Source organism: Pimephales promelas, chromosome 20 (genome assembly GCF_988280905.1).
Source record: "Pimephales promelas chromosome 20, fPimPro1.hap1.1, whole genome shotgun sequence".
NCBI classification, from domain to species: Eukaryota; Metazoa; Chordata; class Actinopteri; order Cypriniformes; family Leuciscidae; genus Pimephales; species Pimephales promelas.
Genome location: NC_142788.1, coordinates 27,185,701 through 27,212,180, shown reverse-complemented (window position 1 = coordinate 27,212,180; position 26,480 = coordinate 27,185,701). Strand labels below are relative to the sequence as shown.

At 36.1% G+C, this 26,480-nt stretch overlaps 1 protein-coding gene across 6 annotated transcripts in view; it reads right to left on the bottom strand.

Moving 5' to 3' along the window:
* LOC120462826 (uncharacterized) overlaps window positions 1-26,480 on the bottom strand; it is a 34,569-nt gene that overhangs the window by 5,376 nt on the left and 2,713 nt on the right. For all 6 annotated transcript variants that reach the window (XM_089124127.1, XM_039651520.2, XM_039651519.2 and 3 more), the window contains 10 exons: window positions 26,050-26,124; window positions 25,800-25,973; window positions 25,485-25,642; window positions 23,974-24,234; window positions 23,317-23,845; window positions 22,807-22,969; window positions 15,450-15,561; window positions 12,481-12,571; window positions 10,439-10,525; window positions 5,691-5,843 (listed from right to left, as the gene is read on the bottom strand). In XM_089124127.1, coding sequence (XP_088980253.1) covers window positions 5,691-5,843; window positions 10,439-10,525; window positions 12,481-12,571; window positions 15,450-15,561; window positions 22,807-22,969; window positions 23,317-23,845; window positions 23,974-24,234; window positions 25,485-25,642; window positions 25,800-25,973; window positions 26,050-26,124 — 1,803 coding nt within the window. The remainder of the gene's footprint in view (window positions 1-5,690; window positions 5,844-10,438; window positions 10,526-12,480; window positions 12,572-15,449; window positions 15,562-22,806; window positions 22,970-23,316; window positions 23,846-23,973; window positions 24,235-25,484; window positions 25,643-25,799; window positions 25,974-26,049; window positions 26,125-26,480) is intronic.

Here is a 26,480-nt window from a genome sequence, read left to right as displayed (position 1 = left end):
ATAGACACTTTTTTGACACTTTGTACTCCATAAAATACAGAAAAAAATAATAAAAATTAAAGTTAATAAAAATTTAATTTAATACAATTCATATTCATATATATATGAATATATATACAGTATACACTCTTAGAAGAAAAGGTTCTATCAGCGCTACGTATTTGGAAACCCTAAAAGTTCTATACAGAACCCTTTTTAAGGGTTAATTAAAGATGAACTGAACTGAAAAATTTCGACTTTGAAAACGTGTTGTTTATGACAATTAAAAATAAATTACACTAAACATTTTTTTAAAATATATATTAATATAGCTTTTTTAAGCAACGCAAAATTGCGCTTGTTTGCGCTGGCAGTTCCGATGACGTCACTGGCATGGTAGGACCCGCGGAACGCCATAGACAACAGCTGTAGGTCCTGTATACACAGACGAAAATGAGCACTTTTAACGGCATGGATTACGCATTTGAGCCCGTGAGGGACAGGCCGGTAGTGTCTGACGACCACCACATGGAGGACGATCAGTTTCAGGCTTCACTTGCAGTACAGGATCGTTAGGGGGAAAGTGACTGTGGGCGCGAGCGCTGTGGAGCATAGACACTGCACGGAGACGATCTGTTGCAGAGAGGTCAACATGGACATTTATTGATCGGCGAAAAATGCATCACCATGCACCGTTCATTTCGGATGCTGTTCGGTGAGAGAAACGTGTTGAAGGAGGCTATGCTGTCTCTAATGGATGTCCGAGCTGAGACGCGAGCGCCCCATAAGTAGCAGGGTATTTTACGAATAGGTGACGGCTGGGCTAACTTGTTATACTTTTCTCAGATTGTTTAGATTAACAACGTACTGGCAGTTCACTCTATGGGCGAGGGTGCATTTAGGAAGGAGAATCCCATCCTTTACAGTAAACTATACATCAGGGATCTTTTCCCCCTCACCCGAATATCAAGGATTCGAGTAACGTTAACGTGATGCATTGAACTTGTAACTTGTGTAAATAAAACATTTCATGCATTGTCAGACGTTTCATGTACTCATTGACGAAAGTACACATCTCTAAATAGTGTGTCGCTAAAAAATCTGTTTCCTCAGCCATGTCAGCGAGCCTCAGACTGTTTACAAGCTACGGCTGTTCTGCTGGTGCGGGTAGGCAACGGAGTGGCTTACCATGCCAGTGACGTAGTCGAACGTTGAAATCCAACATGGCGGCGCCCGTGCACCAAAAACAACACTTTCAATGTACTATTTTATCCCTTTTAACAAATTCTGCCATTTTAAAAATTGTACCAATGAGAATAAATAAAATACATCTGTTATATCACCTTTTCTCAAATTTCAGTTCAGTTCATCTTTAATAAGAACACTTTAGGGTTCTTTGCAATCAGGAAAAATGTTCTATATGGAACCTTTTGGGTTCATTCATTATCATTTGTTTTGTCCTTTCCGGATTAAATATTTCATATTATTGACAAACATCAATAATTAAACAAATAAATAAAACATCAATAAATACATTCATAATGTATTTATGAATGCATGAGAATGATTAGAATGGTTAGAAAATGTACATATTTATATAATTTTATGAAGTTAATCAATATCACACGAAGAGTGCCATTTTAGTTTTTCTCCTCCAAAATAAACAGCATGATTAAAATGTGATATTAAGTTACTACAACAGTTTAATAAACAATAATTTAACAACAAAATGTTGCAGAATAATGTACCATATGAATGAACAATAGCCTATAAAGAACCTTTGTGCCAAAAGGGTTCTTTCTTGTCATTATAGAACCTTTTTTTTAGCATAAAAGTTTCTTTGGAGTTGAGTAAAGAACTCTATGCTTCATATGAAGAGTTCAGATGCAAAAGCCTCTAATGTGCCATTTGAAATTTTCTTCTAGAATGATCATTTTTATCAAGCTTGCATATTTAAGTTCAGTGATTTCACTTAAATGGCAATGATAATTACCTATTAATTGTTATTTAAGTGAAATTACTGAACTTAAATATACAAGTTTGATAAAAATCGTCATTAAAGAAGAAAATTTCAAATGGCATTTAGAGGCTTTTGCATCTGAACTCTTCAAATATAGAACCCCAACTCTTTATTGCAGTGAAGGCATTCCCAGAATTGCATTGTGACAAACTAAGTGAATAAAATAAATAAAATATATATTTAATATAATATAAAATAAATAAAAGTATATAAATATTTATTGATTTATATTTGTGTTGTAATGCTTATTAATGCCATTAGCAACAAAAAATTCTATAGGAATCAATTGTCGGTCAAGTGCCGAGTGCTATTTGTGTGACAAATTGGTCACTTATAAGGTTCCATGACAATCGGGATGCTTTCTTATGTTGGCAGTAGGGCAGAGGTTTGGGAACGGTTGGTCATATATCCCATCTGACCAGAGGGTGTTATATATTTAGAGGATCAGGTAAACAAATATTTATCTTGGGTGTGAGTGTGCATTTGTGAGTATTTATGCATGCACATGCACGCATTTCTGAATACCAATACCTTGCCCAAGGCCAGAAAAAGAGCGAGGTTTGACAATTCAACACCCACGTGCATATTACCATCAACTAAAAATGGAAGATAATGTCCTTGTACCAAAGAGCACCTCTATTGTGCACATGAGAAAAACCAGTTAACGTTTTTCCAAAAGGATCTCCTTGACATCTGAAGGTTCTGCTCTCTGATTAACCACACAGACAATAAAAATGCTGTTGGAGTACCGCAGCAATGCTTTTAAAGATTGGGAATTTGTACAGCAAGCTAAAGGGTAATAATGATAAGGAATGGATGTCTTGATTCATCATGCAGAATAAATATAGTTGCTATTTCACAAAGGTTTAAATGGTAATGTGGATCATTTAAAGGGACAGTTCACCCAAAAATTAAATCACTTCCTCACCCTTGTTTCAAACCTGTATGAATTTCTTTAGGCAGATATATTGAATATTAAATTAAACGTCCCCAACGCCCAGCAACAGTGGCGTATCATTTACGCACCAAAAAGGTAAATGATAACAGAATAAAACATTTTGGGTGACCTATCCCTTTAAGCACTGAAAATTCATAAAATAGTGCTAAACACAAAACAATCTTATCTAAATTGCATCCTCTTAAAAGAAATAATATGTAAAGTGAGTGTGCATGCTACAAAAACCAGAGAGCATGTTCAAGAGTGATTGTTTCAACCGATCTTCATATGAAGAGGCCTGTAGAGAACAAGAGTGGTGATATATCAAGCTCTCTAGACCCATTCTTTATGGTAATGCATGTAGACATGAAACCACTGCAACAATTTCAACAGCCGCTAATTTAAAACTCACAGGGGGCTAAATGCTAATCTTCAGATGGGTGGAAAATTGGGCTATCCTCTGTTTCCAGTTTGTTTTGTTTACCATTTCAATCCCCGGACCCATTCTACAGAACTATAAGATGACCTGGAGGCATCAAATACACTGTTTGTTCGAAGCTTAGGCTTAGTTCAAAAAGGATCAGTTTCAAAAAGTCCAAAAGTTTTGGGTGAGTAAGATTCTTGACTTTTATTCAGCAAGGATGCATTAATATTGATGAAAATAACGGAAAGAAGGAAAAATGATCATGGTTTCCACAAAAATATGAAGCAGCACAACGGTTTTCAACATTGATAATAATAATAAATGTTTCTTGAGCAGCAAATCATCATATTAGAATGATTTCTGAAGGATCATGTGACACTGAAGACCGGAGTAATGATGCTGAAAATTCAATTTTGCATCACAGGAATAAATTACATAATAAAATATATTAAAATAGAAAATAATTATTTTAAATTGTAATAATATTTTACAATATTACTGTTTCTGCAGGATTTTTGGTCAAATAAATGCAGCCTTGGTGAGCATAAAAGACTTTCAAAAACATAAAAAAAAACCTTTGATTGGTAGTGTATTAAATATTGATTTCAAGTTATTTTATATGATGGGAAAAGAAGAGATGGGATTTAAAAGATACATAAAACAACAGTTATTTATATTTAGCTGTGATTATACAAAATTATCTGACTGTAAAATTCTACAAATGACCAATCAGAATCAGCCTGTAAGTACATATTGGTCTTAAATGTTGTGATACCTTCAGATTTCATTACACTGGTAACAAAAATATGATATATTAAATTATATTTTTGAAAATTGTAACTGCCCTGTACTTCATTATAGAGTGAGAATGTTGTGTTTCTATGGAGGAATCACAGAGATGCTGCACTCATTAGCAAAGGAGGAAGTCATTCAGCTTATTCTGGAAGTGCCCTTAAATCTTGCTACTGAGGAACTGGGTTTACAGCATCCTGGCCGGAAAAAAATCGATACAAATTACCACCATGTGTCGCTAATGACTCAGCGAGCTCGGGAAAAAAGCCATGCCGTGTGGCTAATGAATTGGGCCTCTGCGGCAAGAGTTTGTAGAAATGAACAACAAAGAGAAACTCATAGGTACTGCATGTCTGATTTATGTAGTGGATGGAGTCATATAAACATGACAAACCTATTGGGAATTGTTGAAATTTGATACACGTCACAGTACATATATGCCATGCAATGCATCATAACTGAATGCAACAACAGGGTTCTGGAAATACTAGCTTTGCGTTAGTTCTGTCGTGATGACTTGTTTAGGTACGTCACTCATGCGTAAATTAGGTATCTATAATTAAGAGTAATTACTTCACTCATTCATTTTGTATTTCTTGTTTTTGAGTCTTGGTAGAATTTAAAATCTTATTCACTTTATAAGTAAACAGATTTTTAGCATTAATGTTTAAAGACAGACTGACCATAATCCCTGCGGTTGTAAAGCAATGATTTATGCTTTTGAAACTACAAAAAAAAAAAAAGCAATTGCTCACTCCAATGAAGTAGTTTATATATTTTATATATATAAGTTTATATATGAATATTTTTTATATGAATATTTTTTAATACATATATGAATATTTTTTAATACATTTACAAAATACTGTTTTTATTCTTAAGGAACAATATTAAATCCAAGCTAAAATTAATTAAAAATAAATAAATAAATAAAATAAATAAATAAATAAATCGCAATATCAATTAATTAATTAATTTATCAGTAATGCGCACCAATTTTCAGCATCATTACTCTTTATCGTCACATGATCCTTCATAAATCATTCTAATATGATGATTTTATGCTCAAGAAACATTTATTATTATTATTATTATTATTATTATCAATGTTGTGGACAGCACATTGCATTTTTTTAAGGATTCTATGACTGAATGACTACTTTTTCTATGACTACTTTTTTAAGGATTCTATGACTCAACTTTGCTGAATAAAAGTATTTATTTCTTTAAAAAAAATACTACTGGTTTTGAATGGAAGAATATGTGAGAGTGTATTTCAGTAGATTTTTTTGGTTCATTTGTGTGAAAAGCTGTGTGTACAACACATTGTGACTAAAAACAGAGACAGCTACTTCCTGAAAACAGGAAAACCATAACTCATATTATTAGTTACCCTTAATGCTGTTACCAAGGCTAAACAGATAGAACAAAGAATGAAAAAGAGAGAGAAATACAACCTGTATGTCAATAAGATGTTTTATTTGCCCTGCTCTCCTCGCCATTGCCCAAAGGTCATTTGCTGGCGGTGCGGGTCCTACCTTAGTTAAGGATGAGAGGCGGAATCCCTTGGTCCTGTCCTTGCCTGCGTTCTGGTTGAGGTAATTGCCCACGGCCAGAAGGTACTCCAGCACACTGACAAATGGCTCACAAGCCCACAGCTGCTGGCACATGCGGATCTTCTGGATAATCAGCTGCAAGACAAACAGAGAGGCCAGAACATGTCATCTCCAACTAATCCAACTGCAAACTTTTCCCTGCCTCTCACTTAACGGCCACAGACACTTAAGCACAGCCGGATTTCTCAGCGGTCTTGTTGACACAGACCGTTCTTGTCAAGTGTGTATCAGAGCCTACATTGGAAGTGCTGTAATATATTATTTGAAGCTGGAAAGAAAGATAACCTGAGGATTGATAGCCGTTAGGTTAAGGGGTTCTTACTGAGGTAACAAGTATAAGGTACAATCAACGACTGCCATTCGTCAACAAGACACTTAAATCAGTGCTATTGCAAAGAGAGCTAGACAAGTATACGTGCCAAATCAAAACTCTGAACAGGATGGTGTATGACTAAGATTGATATTACAGAAAATGGTGCCAGTGAATTATCTATTTAAAGCAACGTGAAATCAAAATTGACCCTGTTTTCTTCTTTAATGCAAGTAACATTTAAAAAAAATATATATATATTGTTTGTAATTATTTATTAAAATATAATGGCTTATTCGACCTATGCAACAACATTCAGCTAACATCATCTCAGGAAAAATAACAGCTATTTCATCAGCTACTGTTGTAAGTAATGCGTCTTTTCTTTTTAAATAAATGCTGGCTAATGCAATAACAGCTGTGGTGATGAAATAAATAATAACATAATGAATTATTATAATATAAAAACATTTTAGAGAGTGAACGAATGAAGTGATTCACAGGTCAGAATATAGAATAAAATTAAAAATAAATAAACAATATCAAAATTTGTAGGAATGAGTGAAATTATGATCAAAACAAGCAACTCCATGCTGAAATTCAAGCCTTGTATCCTACAATATTCATCCGGAGCAAATGAATCGAGTGAGTGAGACGAGGCGGGTTTGTGTGTGACTCGCTGTCGGAGAGATGCTGGTGTCCGGAAAATGAGCATTGAAAGCATTTCAGATATTTCAGTATTGATATGTATCGAAAAATCTGTATTTTTGACAACACATTACACTTAGTTTATTATTTCAGGTGCCCTTTTAAAAGACTACAACTGAAAAATGTATATTATATATAAAATTCAAGCCGCAAAAGTGGCTATAGGAGTGACTGCGTTACACGCCACTGCTGAAATACAGGTAGGCGGGTGTTAATGTCAAGCCCTGGATGTACAGATACCAAAATGCATAAATAGAAATAAATTGCATTTGTGAAAACTAAACTTACAGTGGATCAGGATACAGATTGAATCAGTAAAATATTCCAAGAACCACACTGGATTACTTCCAATTAACTTCATCAAATTAGATATACCATATTAATTGAGGCTGTCTGATTAACATTCATATTAGTAACAAGTTTATGGTTCTCATGGGGCAAAGCCCTTGGGATTAACAGGTTTGCGAACGGCATTGTGAGCCATCCGTTTCTTTTTCAACCCGTCTAACAATCTGGTGTACTGAACCCCTGAGCAAAGAGCAACAGCAGAGACAGGAAAAAGTCCAGACACACAGCTTGAGTTGACGTCTACGAAATAAGAGACAAACCATTCGACCATATGCTCATCTATTTCCATCGCATTCGCAACCTCAGCCTCAATCCATTACCTTTGAGCCCTCTCCTTCATATCTACCTGGTGATTCACACCTTTAAACACTAATTTAACCCAATGCTAATCAAGTCCCAGTGGGTTGAAGCTTCCGCTAAGCTTCTTTCCAACACTCAAAATGAGTGATCTTCTTGCATTTGTTTTTTTTACTCTAGTTCTCTCAAACTCCTGTGTTTCGGTAACCTCGTGAGCTCTTTGAGCATTGCACGCTCTCTGTTTACTAAAAGCTCACAATGCCACAAGGAGTTAGCATTCCTCAGACAGCTTTTAGACAAAGCACAACACACATAGAGAGCTCTTCAGTATTCCCCACTCTAAGCCAGACCAATTTTCCACTCTATAGCACCCAGCCTGTCAGATGGTGGCTAAATCCGCCTTAATGTTACAAGTTTAAAAAGTCAACCATGTCAGACAATCCTATGGATTTAATAGCAGGTGTGGAAACAGAAGCCTGAGCACTTGTTTTGGGAGCTCTTAACAATGGAAGACCTTTTCTTGGGGTCCAAAGTTAACACTATAACATTTTCAGACACAAATATAGCGTGGGTCTTAAAAGGGATAAGATCACCCAAACATGATGACTCGTGACATTCGAAACCTGTATGACTTTCACAACACAAAAGAAGACATTTTGAAGAAAGTTCGGGTCAAAATAAACACTGACAACATTTGGACCCCATTGACTTTCACTGTATTGACAAAAAATGCATGTTCAACAGAGGAAAGTCATATCGGTTTGAAACGATATGAGAGTAAGTAAAAGATGAAAGAATTTTCTAATTTTGGTGAATTATCCGTTTACGTCCTGTCTGTATACTTGAAGTGGACTGTCTTTATAAAGTATCTTCTTATTAAACGGTCTGTACACTTACAAAGTTTTCAATGCTTTGTTTTGCATGTATGGACCCTCATTATGTTACTGCGTTAGTGTGGGGCTATTTTGAGCCTTGTTAGTGGTATAAACTAGCGATATCTTTTTACTTAGTAAATGCCCCCAGTACTAGCGTTATACACTAAACAAACTCTTTACATTCGATTATCATGAAAACAAATCTCAGAGAACGGTTGACTAGGTACCAATGTTTTCTTTAAGCCCTAACCAAATAGCTATTAAGGAATTTTAGATTTCTGTTGTAAATAATGTTGCATTTCAGAAATACTTCGCATTTTAATGCTTGTTAACATGAATCTAATAAAAGGTTACCAGAAAAACAGCAAATAGCGGAAGATTAGGAAAATAAGCATTATCAGACCTAAGGTTCAGCATGGCAATAGAAAGTTAATTTCTAAAAGACATTAACATTAACTTGTTAAGGATAAACACACATTAACAATGACTAATAGTATATTTGAAGAGTTCAGATGCAAAAGCCTCTAAATGCCATTTGAAATTTTCTTCTTTAATGATGGTTTTTATCAAACTTGTTTATTTAAGTTCAGTAATTTCACTTAAATGGCAATGATAATTACCTATTAATTGTTATTTAAGTGAAATTACTGAAGTTTGATAAAAAAATCATCATTAAAGAAGAAAATTTCAAATGGCATTTAGAGGCTTTTGCATCTGAACTCTTCATTTATAGATTAAAATGAACTTAGATTCATAAATGCTGTTCATTGTTAGTTCATTACACTTACGGCATTAACTGAACTTGTAAAGTTTTATAGAAATATGGCTAACACTTCACAATAAAGGCCCATTAGTTAAATGTTGGCTAATGCATTACATACAAATTAACTAACAATGAGCAAATTCATTTGTTACAGTATTCATTTATAGATAATACAAATACAACTGTTCATTTTTCACATTTTCGTCAAAGTGGGAACAATTCAAATCTGGCATCTTTGACGAAAGTCAGTGACACCACGAGCCGAGCAAGGTGGACAGAACAGCAACATCGGCTAAAAAAGCTGTCAATTCCCTGAGGCGAAAAAAACGTAAGCCCTTACTGACACACAAATGCTGAGTCAAGCCTATTCCGATGCCATACAACACCCATAACCTCTGGACCTCTCCACACTTACTGGCTTAAACTTCCAGCCCTCTGTCCAAGTACATAATCATCTGTTCACACAGAAAAAGCTTCAGAAGACGAATGTCACATCTCGCATCCCTTTAAAACACTACATTAGTTCATTACAGGGATTTCGGAGCACTTAACATGAGAGTGAGAGTCAGGTGGGTTTAAGAGACTCAAATAAAAAAGAACTTTTGAGATGCATTGAAAGTACAAGAGGGATTTACAACTTTTTTTTTTACTCACAGGTAGAAAAAGCCTTCAGAGTGCTCTTTGGGTTACATCTCCTTCTCCTCGGCACTACCTCTCTCTAACTAATAAATGACTTGAAGGAAATTTGCCATTAGGAACTCCTTCAGCCCACTCTAAGTGCTGATTCGTTGGGAACAGAGCCCCTGTGTATTAATGCATGATTCTTTTTTCACCTAAAGTCCATTTCATTTTTTTTTTTCCAAGCACCAAGCTGACAAGATTATCTTTTGCATTAGTAAATTATCTTTTTTATTCCTTCTCTTTGCTTTTTTACATCCCCCTTCGTTCAGCCGTGTGCCTCAGGAGCCACTGTTGCGAAGCTTTAATACTGATTTCCTCCAGACGTACTGTGAGACCCGAGTTCACATGAGATTGCTTTTCCACAAACAAACTTTTCATTTTCTTCTTCTGTCAATCATAAATAATCATCAGTGCAGTACTATCCTAACTGCGAAACAAATGCCAGCACAAACACAAACATGCAAATGAATACACGCACACACCACATGCTGTTTATCATAACTTAAAGGTAATAATGAATGCATCCAAAAGTGCCTCTCTTTTCTTGTATCATCTGGAAAAAAATGAGAATGAGCCCTATTGGTAAGTAATTCAGAAACAGAGAGGCAAAAGAAAAAGAGCAACCGAGACAGGCTGACACAAACATGACTGACAGGTGCATATGAGGTGTTTGTAATGCGAGTCTGACCGGCGTGAGGTCCTCCATACAGATGGGCAGCTCTCGCAGCGTGAGCAGCAGGTCCAGGCGGGCGCTCAGGTCCGGGATGTTACACATCTGAGGAAGAGGTGATAAATCACAAAGATATGTCACAAAGATATGCAGTGACACCTTCACACATGCTCTGCGTGGTTCGTACGGGTGAATCTCACAAATTGAAAATGAAATAATCCAGGTCATATTTCACACCAAAAGCAAACAAAAACCAAAAAAGGACTCTATAGGATTCTACATGTTAAAATTTGTTAATGCATGCATAGGAATCATGTAGTAACATTGAACAATACATTTTTATAGCATTTATTAATTAATTAACTAAATATTAAAATATACTAGTATATGTAGATGTATAATGTTTTTGCACTTTGATACATTATTTTCATGAAAAAAAAAAAATTATTGTTTATTTTTTCATTCTCATTATTTTTAATATCAATTCTATTTTAATAAAATCAGTAAATTAGTTGTAGTACAGGGGGTACAAAACACCTTTGGATATTTAAGTATTTTTCTATTTAAAAAAAAAAATATATATATATATATATATATATATATATATATATATATATAATTTCTCACATTATGGTAATGAATAGATTGTTGTGCATTATATCCTTTTGAGAATTTGGCAGGAATTAAACTTAATTTTCATGAAAATAATGTCACAATGTTAAAAAACAAAAAAAAAACAATGATCCTATTATTAAACTATTAATATTATTGTTATCCTATTATTGTTTTTATTAAACAGAACATTTTATATAATTTTAGTCTTTTAATATTGGGGTGAAATATGACATGTTTTTGCCTGAGATTCATTCATACACATTCAACAGGTTCCCAGATATCAGCTGAAATACAACACATCACGTATTACACTGAGGTTCTACACGCACATATATATTTCAAGGTAAAGATATTTATATTTTACATGTTTTATAAATTATGTATCTCACATTTCTGATGCAAAGTGACCACCACTGCTGGAAGGTGTTCTAGTAAGATCTCATTATGCAGGAACGATGTTTGCCAAAAATCGTGAAACACTAAAAATCACTTCTATAAATTCCAGCCTCAAAACTTTGGAACGGACTAGCACTGTGATTAATGCATCACAAACGGCATGTCCACGGTTGTTAAAATTGGAAACAGAAGACAGCAAGTGCTAAAGTCTCTTAAAAAGAGACGTGTGGTTCATTTGCAGTGTGAAGATGAAGGTTAAGAATTCAAACCAACAGCTGTCAAATTAAATCCCCTCATGGATTTTTCCACATAATGAGGATCAGAAAAATTCGATGCACTTAGACACATGAAAACATGGCCCTGTGCAGTGTGCACATGGCCCAGAATCTGTAGGTAATGTATAATGCGGATTAAAATACATGAGAGATGGGACGCTTCTATAAAATGCAGAGTATAGTCATTAATGATGTCAACAACAATGTCTGGATGAATCTCATGAAGCCTTTTAAGAACATAGCAAATAAAATAAGAAATTATATTTCGCAATTGAAACTTGTTTTGCATCAATTTTAATTTAGAATTGTGATATTAAGCACATTTTCTCAAACAGTAATACAAAATAAATGTGAAGACACAATTCTTAGTATTTATAAAGTACTTACACATCATGGGGCCTTTCATACACTAGCATTATTGGCATGTAAATAGCGAATACGCCATGTTACGAGCGCAACTGGCATTTAAAGGGAATGGGAAATGAGACTCTGATTGTTTTTTGCATGTTATGTCCAAAATTACTCATTAAGAAAATAGGCACAACACTTTTAGACCATGCACTGGGCACACTGACCATTATTCCCGTCATTAAACTAGGAAAAGTGGATTCGGACACGAACTAAGTGTGCGCTTAGATGCTTAAAATAGGGACCCATGTATTTGCAAAGATGGTAGTATATAATAGTATACATTTCTTCAATTTATGTTGATTTGAAATGTACACACACACACACATACATACTGTATATTACATCCATTATTTCAGCGATTACCTCCATCATGTACTGGTCCACCACATGCAGTTCAGTCAAGTCTCCTTTATTTGATTTATACATCTCAATGTCATCTGCGGTGGGCACGTATCTGATGAAGAAAACAACAAATAAAAACATGGCAAAGCACTGAAATGTCTGCCCTCATTTAGTTTTACACCGGTCCAAACTTTCTGCTTCATAAATGCTTCATAGATGACCATTTTAAGTGTGCACGATTCTAAAAGGATGTCACACAACCCTTGTTTCTTTTTTACAAGTTGACTGCCAAGCGAGCCTATTTTCTCCTCCAAGATTGCCTCCTTTTCTCTTTGCATCTCTCCATCTAGTCCTCTTAAAAGGGCGCATGCTACTCTGATTTGCAGTGGCCCGAGAAACAGAGGTTGATTAAAAGCCAAGTTGCAGTCAGCTTGTATAAAGTGCTCAGGTAGTTGATGTTTGGCTGTACCTGACTTGCATCCCTGTTTGAACTCCGCTCACCTGCAAAATGGACCTGTGTTCAGGTCGTTTTAGTGTGTTTCAAATCCATACCACACTGACTATTTCATGAGCCCAAGGATGTTCTGATGGAGAAACAAGCTAACTAAAGCCACCATTAATATTGCAGTTTCAGCTGGGACCATCTCGATTAAGATTGTTTTCAGAAGCCCATGTGGCCGCACTTAAGATTTCCATCGTATTTGGCTAAATAAATATAAATCACAGTAGGTACATTAGATTATGCCTCCACGAGTCATTTAAGGATGATTCTTGCAGTCAAATGCAGAGGAGAAAGCATTTCTCCAGCTTCCCTCAGGGCAACTCAATAGTTTCCTTTTCCTCAAATACATCAGATAAAACTTTTATAAGCAGGCTGTTCTGTTAAGAGAGCCTGGCATATGTTCTTTTATATTAGCATTAAAGCAACGCTACGGTGTCTTCCTCAACATGAACTGGCCGTGACTTCTCGTGGTCTCTGTGGTCTTCATTACATCTACCACTGGAGTATCTTACAAAACACAGACCTCACTCTGCTGGTCTGCTGATCTCAACCGCATATTTTATAAAAGGGTCATTAACTAATAACATGGACAAGAATTTTTTTACTAAATACTAAAACTGTGTTTGACCCCCTTTCGCCTTCAGAACTGCCTTCATTCTACGTGGCATTGATTCAACAAGGTGCTGAAAGCATTCTTGGCCCATATTGATAGGATAGCATCTTGCAGTTGATGGAGATTTGTGGGATGCACATCCAGCTCCCGTTCCACCACATCCCAAAGATGCTCTATTGGGTTGAGATCTGGTGACTGTGGGGGCCATTTTAGTACAGTCAACTCTGTCATGTTCAAGAAACCAATTTGAAATGATTCGAGCTTTGTAATGTGGTGCATTATCCATTAGGATGGGTACATGGTGGCCATAAAGGGATGGAAAAGGTCAGAAACAATGCTCAGGTAGGCCGTGGCATTTAAACGATGCCCAATTGGCACTAAGGAGCCTACCACCAGCCTGCACAGTGGTAACAAGGCATGATGGATGCATGTTCTCATTCTTGTTTATGTTACAAAAAATATTTCAAATAAATGGTTCTTTATAATAAAAAATGGATCACGCTTTCCAAAATAATATTGAACAGCAAAACTGTTTCAAAACAAAAATCTCAGCATTGATAATAATCAAAAAATTTTCTTGAGCACAAGTTCAGCATATTAGAATGATTTCTGAAGGATCATGTGACACTGAGGACTGGAGTAATGACGCTGAAAATTAATTGTTTCGCCATCAGACATATTGAAGAAGTTCCATAAAGTCTTGTGTGTCAAATTATCATTTTCAATTAAAGGGATAGTTCACTTTGAAATTAATTTTTGATATGTTTTAGCTTACCTCAAGGGCATCCAAGATGTAGGTGTCTTTGTTTCCACAGGATTTTCAATTTTGACATTTTTCAGTCAAACCGTTGTTGTCTGTCAGTCATACACTGGCTAAGGGGGTCCACCAAAGAGCATGCACAGAGAAGTCAAAATGAAACACGATTTAAAGACTCGTAAGTGTAAGCACACATTGATGGCCTAAGACACGAAACGAGCGGTTTGTGTGAGAAAACGAACAGTATTTATATCGTTTTTACCTCTTGTAATCATAGCCATGACAAAATGATCTGACGGCACGGGCGCTTCGGTCTGCGCATGCGCCGGAAGTGATCGCTTGCGCGCCTACGTCACTCTTTGTTTATACAGATTTCGGAAGTTTTACTTTCACTAAACATATTTAGATATACGGGAAACCGCAATGGAAGACGATTTCGGTATATCTAAATATGTTTAGTAAAAGGTAAAACTTCCGAAATCTCCGTGTAAATATTGAGTGACGTCACACGCAAGCGATCACTTCCGGCGTAACATTGAACTGATTCAGTTCGGTTCAGTTGGACATTGCACAACTGATTCAGATCACTTGGATTACACGAGGTAAAAACGATATAAATGCTGTTCGTTTTCTCACACAAACCGCTCGTTTCGTGTCTTAGGCCATCAATGTGTACTTACATTTACGAGTCATTAAATCATGTTAAATTTTGACTTCTCTGTGCATGCTCTTTGGTGGACCCCCTTAGCCTCCAGTGTATGACTGATAGACAACAACGGTTTGAAAAATGTCAAAATTGAAAATACTGTGGAAACAAAGACACCTACATCTTAGATGCCCTTGAGGTAAGCTAAAACATACCAAAAATTAATTTCAAAGTGAACTATCCCTTTAAAGAGACCAGCATAACCTAGTTTGGATCTAAATGGAATTTATAAACCTCCTGTACACGCTTTTAAAACTTGACTTAAAAGCATCAAAGCAGCAAAACAACACCACAGCCACAGACATCTGTCTGCATGTGTTACTAGACAAACAATTAATCAATACACATTCAATTTAACTATTGTTTCAGGTGTGGAGTTTGGCAGGCTGCCTCGTCTCCATGTATCTCTTACCTCCTGAGAGAGGCAATATGCTCGTCTGAGAGACCCCCTTCCTCTTCATTTATAATCAACAATTTGTCCTTGAGCTCTTTTGGATGCACAGGGAAACTTTTGAGGAAAATATCTGTGGGGACAATACGCAATATATTTACACAGGTACACACACAACTCTTGAAACAACCTCTCCTGACCACAGATCTCCCCCACCTGTGGTGAAAAACTCCAAGCGCATTTCCAAGACAAAAGTGTTGTGCTTAATTACCTCTCTATACATGATCCAGGGAGGGCCAGATGCATGCTGATTTGCATTGTACAAAACCTGAATTGATGGGATTTTCATTTTACCTAATAAACCTAGCTGTGCTGAAGTTGCAAACAGAAAAAATGGGAGCTGTGGCAGCTGGGATGACGCTCATTACAGCAACATATTCACACTTTGATTGAGTAGCACAAGGTTCAAGGGTACAATCACAATGTTAAGCCTCTTTTCCTGTTTGCACCAAGTTGCACTACAGAGAAACCATTAGTTGTGTGAATGGAAGGTTCTTTCATGGTTAACATGATTTCATCTCGGCAATGAGCCAAGCGAGAAAAACTGATTTCATGCATTCTTCTAAACATGGGAGGCCAACAGCCTTACAAACACAAAACAGATTAACAGAGTATTTAGCATTCACAAACACTTTGATTGATTTGATTCAGCAAAAATTAAGAGTGAGTCTCTAGAATTTATCCACTGTGGCTTAACTGGACCGAGAAAAGTGTTTTAATATCAGTATTCGCAGTAAATCTCTTTGTAAAAAGACAAAAATGTGACTCCCACTCCACATGAGCTTGATGATTGTTTTATTCTGCACACTGCCACATTCTCAATTATAAAAGGGTGAGCACACTTAAGCAGTTAGTCATTCCAAGTTTTTTTTTCTTCTAAACAAATGAAAAAGTTCTGATTTGATTTATATTTGTGTTTATCTCATTTTAATGAATATTAATGTGATATTTCAATATATGGCTCTGTGTCAATCTAGAACTATGGACCAATGGTGACGCTTAAGCCCGCCCTAATTTACATGAAATTCGAACGGCAACATTTGGAAGCGCAGGACACAAGAAGAGCGAAAAACATGAATTTAAGTTTTGTGCAAAATATTTTTTAATGTGTCATGCTTGTGATTTTTTGATTGACGCTTATTATGACCACGTTCTTTGCTTTTCTGATAATTTTGCATTATATTTTTCAATTTGTGCAATATATTTTTACATTTTTGAATCACGCTTATTATTTTTTGATCCGTGGCCGCAACACATTTGGTGGGATTTTGATCCCATACAACCGTTAAAAAAACTCACCAATACTAAACTGAAAAAATTTAAATAAATGATTGAGAATAACATCTTCACTGCATTAACACATCATTTAGTACTTTTATGTTTCAATTATATGCCGTTCATCTTATTTCAGTGATTGCACTGAAAACAGCCAGAGCTGTAGAGGCTAACAGGGACTTCAGACTACGTTCCTCACTCATGATTCCAGTAGCTCACCACCAGCCAAACCCCTATGAAACGTCTTCAAGCTGTAATCATGGGTTTTCGATTAGCAATTTATGTTCTTTATGGGTGGTTGGAGCAGTTGGAGCAAAAAAAGTTCAGATACATTAAAATGGAGTACTATGATCCAGCCCTTCAATTCAGAAATAGGCAGGACAGTTTGTTTTATTTATGAAGACCGTGTGGTACCATCATTGTTCAAGGACTGGACTCAAAGAGTGATGCTCACTTTAAAGCCATTAGCTATACTGTAGCTCTAAGAAAGGTTGAAAGAGAACATATATAGTCATGTGAAAAAGAAAGTACACGCTTTTGAACTCGTCAAACAAGTCCTGACACGTAAAACCATAGATATCAAAAAGGTGCGCTTTGTTTTTCATATGACTGTATAGTGGGTCCAAGAGTCTGAGACCATTAGTGAAAATGCTTTTCTTTAGCAGCTTTCTAGTTAAAAACGCAAAAAAAAAAAAAAAATCATTACAAATAAACACTATATGGACAAAAGCATGACCATTACACCAACGGGGACTGTTATGACATCACATTGGTCCTCCCTCTGCAGCTATAACATCTTCCACTCCATTCTGGAAAAGTTTTCCACAAGAGTTTCTCATTTATCTGGTAGAGCATTTGTGAGGTCAAGCATTGGTATTGGATGGGGAGGTCTGGCAGGCAATATCTGTTCCAGTTCGTCCCAAAGGTGTTCGATGGGGATGAGGTCAGGGCTGGGCTATGTGAGGGCCAGTCAAGTTCTTCACATCCAACCATGTCTTAATGAGCCTTGCTTTGTGCACAGTCATGCTGGAATAGAAAAGGGCCTTACCTAAAATGTGCCCACAAAGTTGGAAGCATAGCATTGTCCAAAATGTCTTGGTATGCTGAAGCATTAGGAAAAGTAAAGGGCCAACCCATGAAAAATAGCCCCATACCATTAATAATGGTATCCCAGAATCTTCCAAATTCCTAAAACTTTCTGATTATTTTCTTGACTATTTTCAATTACATTGTAGTCTCAGACTTTTGGACCCCACTGTATATACAAAACTATATATGGGGAGAAAAGGTTTATTGTGAGATATAATTTAAGACATCAATGACCGTAACCTTTTTCTCCTAGTAATCTCATATTTCATGTGTGTCACCTCTTGAGTTTAAGAGATCTCAAACTGTGCCACCAAAGATCCCAAAGCCTACAATTATAAGTCAGAGATCTCGTCTTAAATCTTCAGAGACATGAAAGTGCAACCTCGAAGCAATAAACTGTCCTCTGGATAAAAGCGCAGCCACTAATGCTGACTCTAAGGTTGTGTTAAAAGTCTCAACAGAGTCCTCAAAAGTGTCTGGCATTAGATTAGTCTTTGAGTTTGTATTATTAGGACCTACGTGTGCTATAAAATATAGCAAGAGCCAAATAAGTAGTCATATTACAGGACATAATGAGTCTGTTCCAAAAGCTAATGAACTGCCCTGTGGCCACCTACCTAAATATGCAGTTTTCTTCTAAGGTAGCATTGTAACAAAGCAGCAACCATACAAATAAGACTAGGTAATACACTTAATATGTATTTTGATCAAACTGGTGCAAATCAGGGCACTAGCCTAAATAAGCATATAAAATTCAGTTAAAACAGGTTTATTATTGAATTGATGAGGAGCATGCTTATTGGCAACGATGTGATCGCTAACGAATAGGGTTAAGGACCAATCAGCCTGCGCCATCTAGAGTTTCGTGACAGAAATTTGTATTTCAAATAAATGCTGTTCTTTTCAAAGAATCCTGATAAAACATTGAGCACGGTTTCCGTAAAAAAAATATTAAGCAGCACAACTGTTTGATAATAATAAGAAACATATCTTAAGCAGCAAATCATATTAGATTTTATATTGTAGTCATTTTTCCACAATATTACTGTTTTACTGCAAATTTGATCAAATAAATGCAGCCTTAATGAGTATAAAAGACTTTAAAAGCAATAAAATATCTTACCGACCCCCAAATTCTGAACGGTAGTGTACAATGTTCTTAAAATACTGCTTCTGTAGACAACTCACAATTTTTTTTCTGTGAAAATCAAGCTTTTAATGTTGTTCATATGTCTATGTGGTGTTTCTAATGTGCTTTAAGACAAACCATGTGTAAATTCATAAGTCAACATTATTGCAAAGTATTTTCTCTTTAAAACTGCTGTTTGCTGGTGTTTCTGACGACACAAACTACCTTGTAACCAATCGCATTAACCGTGTGATCGTCAATGGGTGGATCTCTGAGCTGCTGTGAGTGAGTGGAGGCGGGGCTCATTTGCATATTCATTGGACTACGCAAGGATATAAAGTTACATTCAAGCTATTTTAAGGTATTTTTTTCAAAGAAATAACGGTCCCACTTTATATTAAGTGGCTTTAAGTACTATGTACTTACATTGAAAAATAAGTATAATGTACTTATTGTGTTCATGTTGTATTGTAAAACACTTTTGCTGCTATTGAGAGTAGGGTTAGGGACAGGTGTGGGTGTATGGGTAGGTTAAAGTGTAAGGGATGGGTCAGCTGTACACAATAAGTCCATTGTATAAAATTATTCGTTTTAATGTAAGTTCACAGTACTTAAAGCCACTTAATATAAAGTGGGACCGAAATAACTTTTAAAATTTGTCATTTTGGTGATTAAAGATGAGTTTGAAGGGATAAAGTTATTGGCTACAGGGAGGACTTTAAATAATATGTATAACATAACATAACCATTCTAGACACTTTATTCAAATAAAAAAATCTCACTGCGCTATGATTTGTAGTCATTTTGTTTATTTATTCACACGAAGGGGTGGTAAAGTTTAGCCGAAACTACTATTTAGGGATAGAAAGCAGATTTATGATAAGGCCCAGACACGAGTGAAATGCACAATCGCATAATTCCTCCATCTATATTTTCACTGCATAGTCATCTGTGTGCCGAGCAACTTCAATCTACATCTGCTTACAGTGTGTGTCTGTGGAATAAAGCTAAGAGTCATCGCATTTATAACCGTCTGTATTTTGTGTAATGCTTCAGTGAAACTCTGTGATATTCGCAGACGTTAAATACTATGAGCATTTCCTTCCACGCTAAACGCAACCACAGATGCCGTCATTCAAAAACTCCTAAAAACTCAATCACCTCGCGAGTCTCTTTCCTTTTTCATGCAGTCGGGGGAGTTTTCTGGCTGAGTTATTACTGATCAACATGCAATATTCATCTGAGAAGGCATTATCATTTTGCCGAGCTCCGTAGCCCTTTGCCCCTTCGTGTTAGACTGGCTGAGAGATAAATTGCCTGGGGGTTGCTCTGGGCCCTGATTGCCTAGCGTCGCAACTTGTCAGAGACTGGGGAAGAGGAAGAGGACACTTGGAAGGCATGAGATATCTGCCACATAGGCTAGTAAGGGTGCCATGCATTTTTCATAGCGCTCCCCTAATTGAGGCACCTGTGAGAGAAACTCTGCTGCTGGTGTTATTGTTTTCGTTCCGATTTACAAGGATTTGCTCTCTTTTGAAATCCAATCTCTTTTCTTCCCGAGTAGACGAGGCCATGCTTTACCTCTTTGTGAAGAGCTAAGGTAAAACTTGTGGAAATGTCTTTTATTTTGCATAAAATGGTGCTTGTCTAGTAGAATCCAACAGTAAAGCACGAAATGTGGCCTCAGCATTTTTTTTATAACATTTTCTAGGGGTGTTTTAAATTTTAATAGCCGAGATCACAAGGACCTACTTTTATTTGCAAATCATTTTTTTTGATCTTTAATGCTTTTTGGAGTCAGTAAACACTAAGTAAAAACAAAAAGCATTTACAAAGCTTCTGAAGCTATTCAAGTCTCATATAGTGGCAAAAAAATTGTATCCAAATAAACAGGGTGGTCAAAAATACCAGATGTTTTGTGCTACCTCTGACGTGCTTAAGAGAATATCAGCATCATTATTGTCTAAGATAAAGCTTGGCTTCTGGGAAACACGCATCACTAAGAGGTATTTTCAACAGAACACTTGAAACCCAGTGTGATGAATCAACATATTCCATGCTTTAGTATCAGTTGGCGGGCACTGGAACATTGCAGTAACTTTTTATGCTGCAATTTCCAAGCAGTGTATCCGTCAGTTTGATGCAACACTGCCACCTAGTTGTGTCTTTTAGAGCTCTTTTTTAGAGATGGTCGATATGTAAATTGTTCCTGAGCATTTGTTCTGTCTATACTCAATTTTATTTTTGTAGAAAGCTTAATCCAAAGGTCCAAAAGTCTGAGAAAAGGCACCACTGAAAATATAACATTTTTCTAATTATAAAATATTTATTTCATTACAAATTATAGCAACTCTGAATTTCAATCAACCACGCCATTGTTATTTTAGTATTATTTATAATTTACTGTAGTATTTATTAATATTTTTAATTGGCTTTTTAAAATATATTTTCAGTTTTTATTTTAGTTTAATCATTTTGTTTTGTGCTTTTTATTATTTTTTGTTTTTTTATAATTGCTATCAAAATCATTATTAATCTTATCTAACATATACATTTTGACAACACTATTTTATATTTATATTTAAATGTATTATTATTTTAGTTGTAGTACTTTTTCATTTGTAAATTTTGTTTTAACATGTATTTAATATAATATTTATTTTATATATTTTTTTTTCAGCTTAATTTCAATTAAAGGAAACCATTCTTAATAGTTAAGTAAAATCTTACATATTTCTACATTTATTTGTTTATCTTTTTTCAAAATGATAATGCTAAAGTTTGATTCCAGGTTTAAATTCGAAGATATTTTATATTTTGACAAAAGACTATGAATTGAAAAGTAAGCTTTTTAGCAGACTGCTCTGTGAGTATTTTAGAAAAGAGAATTGTTTCTTGATATTTCTTATGCTCATGTGTTTATTCAAGGTGTTTGCAATGGCAAACCTTACTGTTAGTATTGTTCATACTTTTTCACAAGCCAATTTAAGATTCGGACATGAATATTCATGATAATCAGCAAATCAGCATATAAGAATGATTTCTGAAGGATCATGAGACACTGAAGACTAGAGTAATGATGCTGAAAATTCAGCATCATTAAATTAATTAAAAAAAAAAAAACATTAATAAAAATTACCAACCCCAAACTTTTGAATGATAGTGTTCTACAATACATACAGCAGAAATTAGCATTTGATGCTCAGAATTTCAATGTGATCTCCGCTTTTTTTTGCACAAAGTGTTGAACGGTACATGACAACCTGAAAATGCATTAATAAATGCATTTTAACCTTCCAGAAGTCCAAGCCAAAACAATTGCTTAGAAAGGTGGCACACCACTCTTCAATAGGTCATTTGCAAAAACCTCTAATAAACAAATGAGCATAAGAAAGATCAAGAAACAATTCCTAAATTAATCAGCGTAGTCTGCTAGTGTTTTGTTAAACTACAAAATCTATTGAGGACTTAAGTATGTGAGAACTAAACTGTGTGCAAATTGTTTTATCAGATCCATTGTTATTCCGAGCCAGAGGTTTTTAATGGTCCTCTCTGTTGCTGCTCTAATCCTCCCACAGAGATCGATAACCCACACCATGACTTATTCCCACAAGCTCTACAACAAATACACCATTTATAACGAGACACGGCCTGACATTTCTCCTCAAGCAACAACATTAGGCCATGATGGAAGTTCACCTACAAATGAAAACCTGTCATCATGTCTCATGTCGTTCCATGTCGCTAATTTCTATTGTGAAAATGAAAAGGTACTTTGCATTTAAAGATATTGGCTGATAGCCTGAGAGATACTGCAATACTTACTGAAATTGTGAGCGATCCTTGAATTCAACATGATTTCCATAGTACTGGTGGACTCCGATCGGTCTGGGCCGCCTAACTCTCTCACTCCAAACAGCTCAAGCAAGCGTGAGGTGTCAATTTCAGTCTTCCTGGGGTTCCTGCTAGACCATATTGACTTCTCGATCTGCAAAGGCAGGGAACAGTCAATGCCATTATTTAGCAAATGATTACATATTAAGAAAACAGATTTAGCACAGCAATATGGAATGTTGAATGAGTCCTTTAGTCTGAATTTACAAGCAAACAACATCATCGTACCCACATTTAAAGGAGTAGTTCACTTTTAAAAAAACTTTAACGCTCTCCCTTCGCTTGAAGAAATCAGGACAGAAGTGGTTGAAAGTGGACAAAAGAGACGGATTAAAACACCAGGTGTAAACGAGAGTGTGTCTCCCTCGTCTACTTGCGATCCGCATCTTAACACCAGGTGTGAACAGGGCCGTAGATAAAACCCAACACAAGAGCAGATACCTTATCATGAGCCACTGGGTCCCAGTGAAAAGCTTTTGTCCTCTCTGAAAGCTGCTTGGATCTCATGGGCAGCGGAGGGGGCAAAGGAACAGGCGGTACAGGACCTGGGCCTGCTGACGGCACAGGCAAAGTCAGAGACGGCGATGGGCATGTGGCCACTGGTGAGGTTGGCTTGGGCACAGATCTGAACTCTGCTGTCCGGGCTGGCTTCGGTTCTGACGCTTTCATGGAAACGATTTCTGGCTCTAGTGTAGTTGGATTGTCTACAAGCTCAGCTGGGAGTGTTTTGGGTAAACGTGGTCTCGGTGTCGGTGGCACTGGTGGAGGCGTGACCTGCACGCGGTCGTTTGGTGTCTTACTTTCTGACTTTGTACCGTCAATGAGATCTCTTTCAGGGGCTTCATAGAAGTGTTCATGTTGTGACTTTCGTTTCCAGTCCACACATAATTGTTTGATCGCTTTCACCCAGGCGTCTCGCTCATATTTGATTGCCTCTGAGGTCATATATTCGCTTTTTGGTATTCGGAACCTGACAAAGATAAAAAAAAAAGAAAAAAAAGAGTGTTGTTGAGTTAACTTTCGGTCACACATTCATTTCCTCTTGACTAGTATTTATTGAGGTAAAGATCAGGGATTGAGAAAGAGCACTTGACTCACAGGAAGTCATTCTTGTCGTTGATCAGCGTGAAGGTGTCGGTGGTGCAGGAGGTCTCCACCCTGACATTACCGTCTGAGAGATGGATGATAACAGCTGTCCCATCAGCCTCAGCACACCTGATATCATCCACACTGTCGTAAATGTCTGAGAGAGTCCAGACGGTCTCACTGGAGGAAACCAAGTCGTCTGGATTACTGCTGGCAGATTGCTGAGCAACAGTCCACAATGTCAGCTGACCAGTCTGAAGATGAGCTTCATATCTAAGAGTGCAGAACATAACTGTTAATACTCTTCAAATATATATATATATATATTTGCCCCCCATTCAAAGTCCCTTTCAAGGAAAGTCTGTTGAGTCGGCGGCCATATTTGCAACACCTATGTGCAGTTATTTCGGGCATCCAAGACCAACTCCTATCTATTTGAACGGGGGAATCCTGATCTCTCAAAAACTGTTTCCCATACTCACATTTAAATAAAATATGTCAAATTAGCTAAGAAATCTGACATGAACTCTCATAAATTGTTTCTTATGCTTGAATGCAGTTTTAAAAAAAGCTTATTTAAAAAAAAAAAAGTTTTTTTTTTAATGATTTTGAAATAAGCCTCTTCTGCTTACCAAGGCTGCATTTATTTATTCAAAAATACAGTAAAAACAGAAATAATGTGAAATATTATTAGAAATTAAAATAAATGTTTTCAATTTTAATACACTTAAAAATTTAATTTATTCCTGTGATAAAAGCTGAATTTTCAGCGCCATTACTCCAGTCTTCAGTGTCACATGATCCTTCAGAAATCATTTTATTTGCTTAAGAAGCATTTCTTATTTATTTTTTCCATGTTTATATATATATATATATATTTATATATATATATATATATATATATATATATTTAGGAATAGAAAGTATTTTGAGGCACACTGACAAAACAGAAATACAGTCTTTAATTGTTAATTAACTATATTTAATAAGGCTTTAAGATTGTTGACATGTGGCAAGGGGTGCCAAAAAGTGTCAAAGACATTGTATAAATCTATATTTCTAATACCAACATACTTTCTATACAAACTTGCATTCAATTTGCAAAAGAACAAATGTTGTGCTGTTTGCTGTGCAAAACATGTCGCAACAATGCTGGATCCTTGCCAGAAATGTGCAGTTGCTCAGGTTTACAGTTTTTGTTTATTGCTAGGTGGTTGCAAAGCTGTTGCTGATATTCTGGTTGCTATTTATGATCCAGTGGAAGCCTGTGGGATTTAATTTTGCCGTTTTTATAGGTAAATACGAATCGAATGTTACTTTAAAGTGACATACATTCTATAATTTAGTATCTATGGTTAGGGGTTTGTTCAAAAAGTATGAAAATGACCACTAAAATGTTAACAAACATGACTTGAACATTCTAGTGACAGGATGTTTGTGACGACCAGTCTAACTGGTATAAAAACTGCCGAGGGCTGTTTTGCTAGAAGCAGACAAAACATAAAATGTCAACAAAATTATACCTTTTCCATTTGAATGATGCCAGTCCTCCTCTCTGGAGTAAAAGCTGTCCCTCTTTGACGTTGTCCGGAGGCAAGTGTGAGCTTTTCCTTTCAACAGACCCATTCACAGGAGGGCTGTATATGTTACTGTAGATGATCTGATTAACCAGCAGCATGATCTGAAGGTGAGATTACATGGTTTTTGAATACATCAATAAAGATGCTTTATCATGGCCATGCAGACTCATATTAATAATAATGGTTTTAAAAAGACAGCAGATTTGATGTGTGTTTAATGATCTGCCAAAGACTGTGATTCAATGCAGATGTTCTCACCTTCTGCTTGTCCTCTAAAGACGCAGCTTCCAGCTCATAGTCAGACCGACCTCTGAACGAAATGGAGAACCTGGTACCTGTAGCTTCATGACAGTTTTTCACATCAGAAAAGAGGAGCTGGCGTTTCACAATGCCTTTCTCGATGCTGCATATTAGGCTTGTGCTGAAATCAATCTGAAGCATAGAAGCGTGCATTTTTGTTACATCGTGGATTCAAACGTAACATGCATCTACGGTACTCGATACACACCTGCAGCACTCGCTTCTGCCATATGTAGCGGTTGAACTTGCGGACACTGAAGTTATACTGTGACGGCTGTTCTTCCTTCAACAGAAACATGCAAAACAAAGAATTCAAGAATACTTCCAAAAAGGTCACTTTACAATAGAGATGATTAAAATCACCATAGAGAGCTGCTCTTAATATCAGGGACAGTCCCGCTACGACTGGTTAAACAACAAATCATTTCCTTAACAAGAACTGTGCCAAAACTAATCAGCTACTTTCTTATGACAAATGTTTAATGAAATCAGTCTGATTGAATTACACGACCAGTTATTTAAGAAAAGAGACAGTCATCCTCATAAGGTTACTTGCCCTTTAAGGAATCTGCAAAATGGTAATTTATTTAATCAAAATAAGAGGGATCACACAAGATTCTTGTTACTTTTTATTTGTCT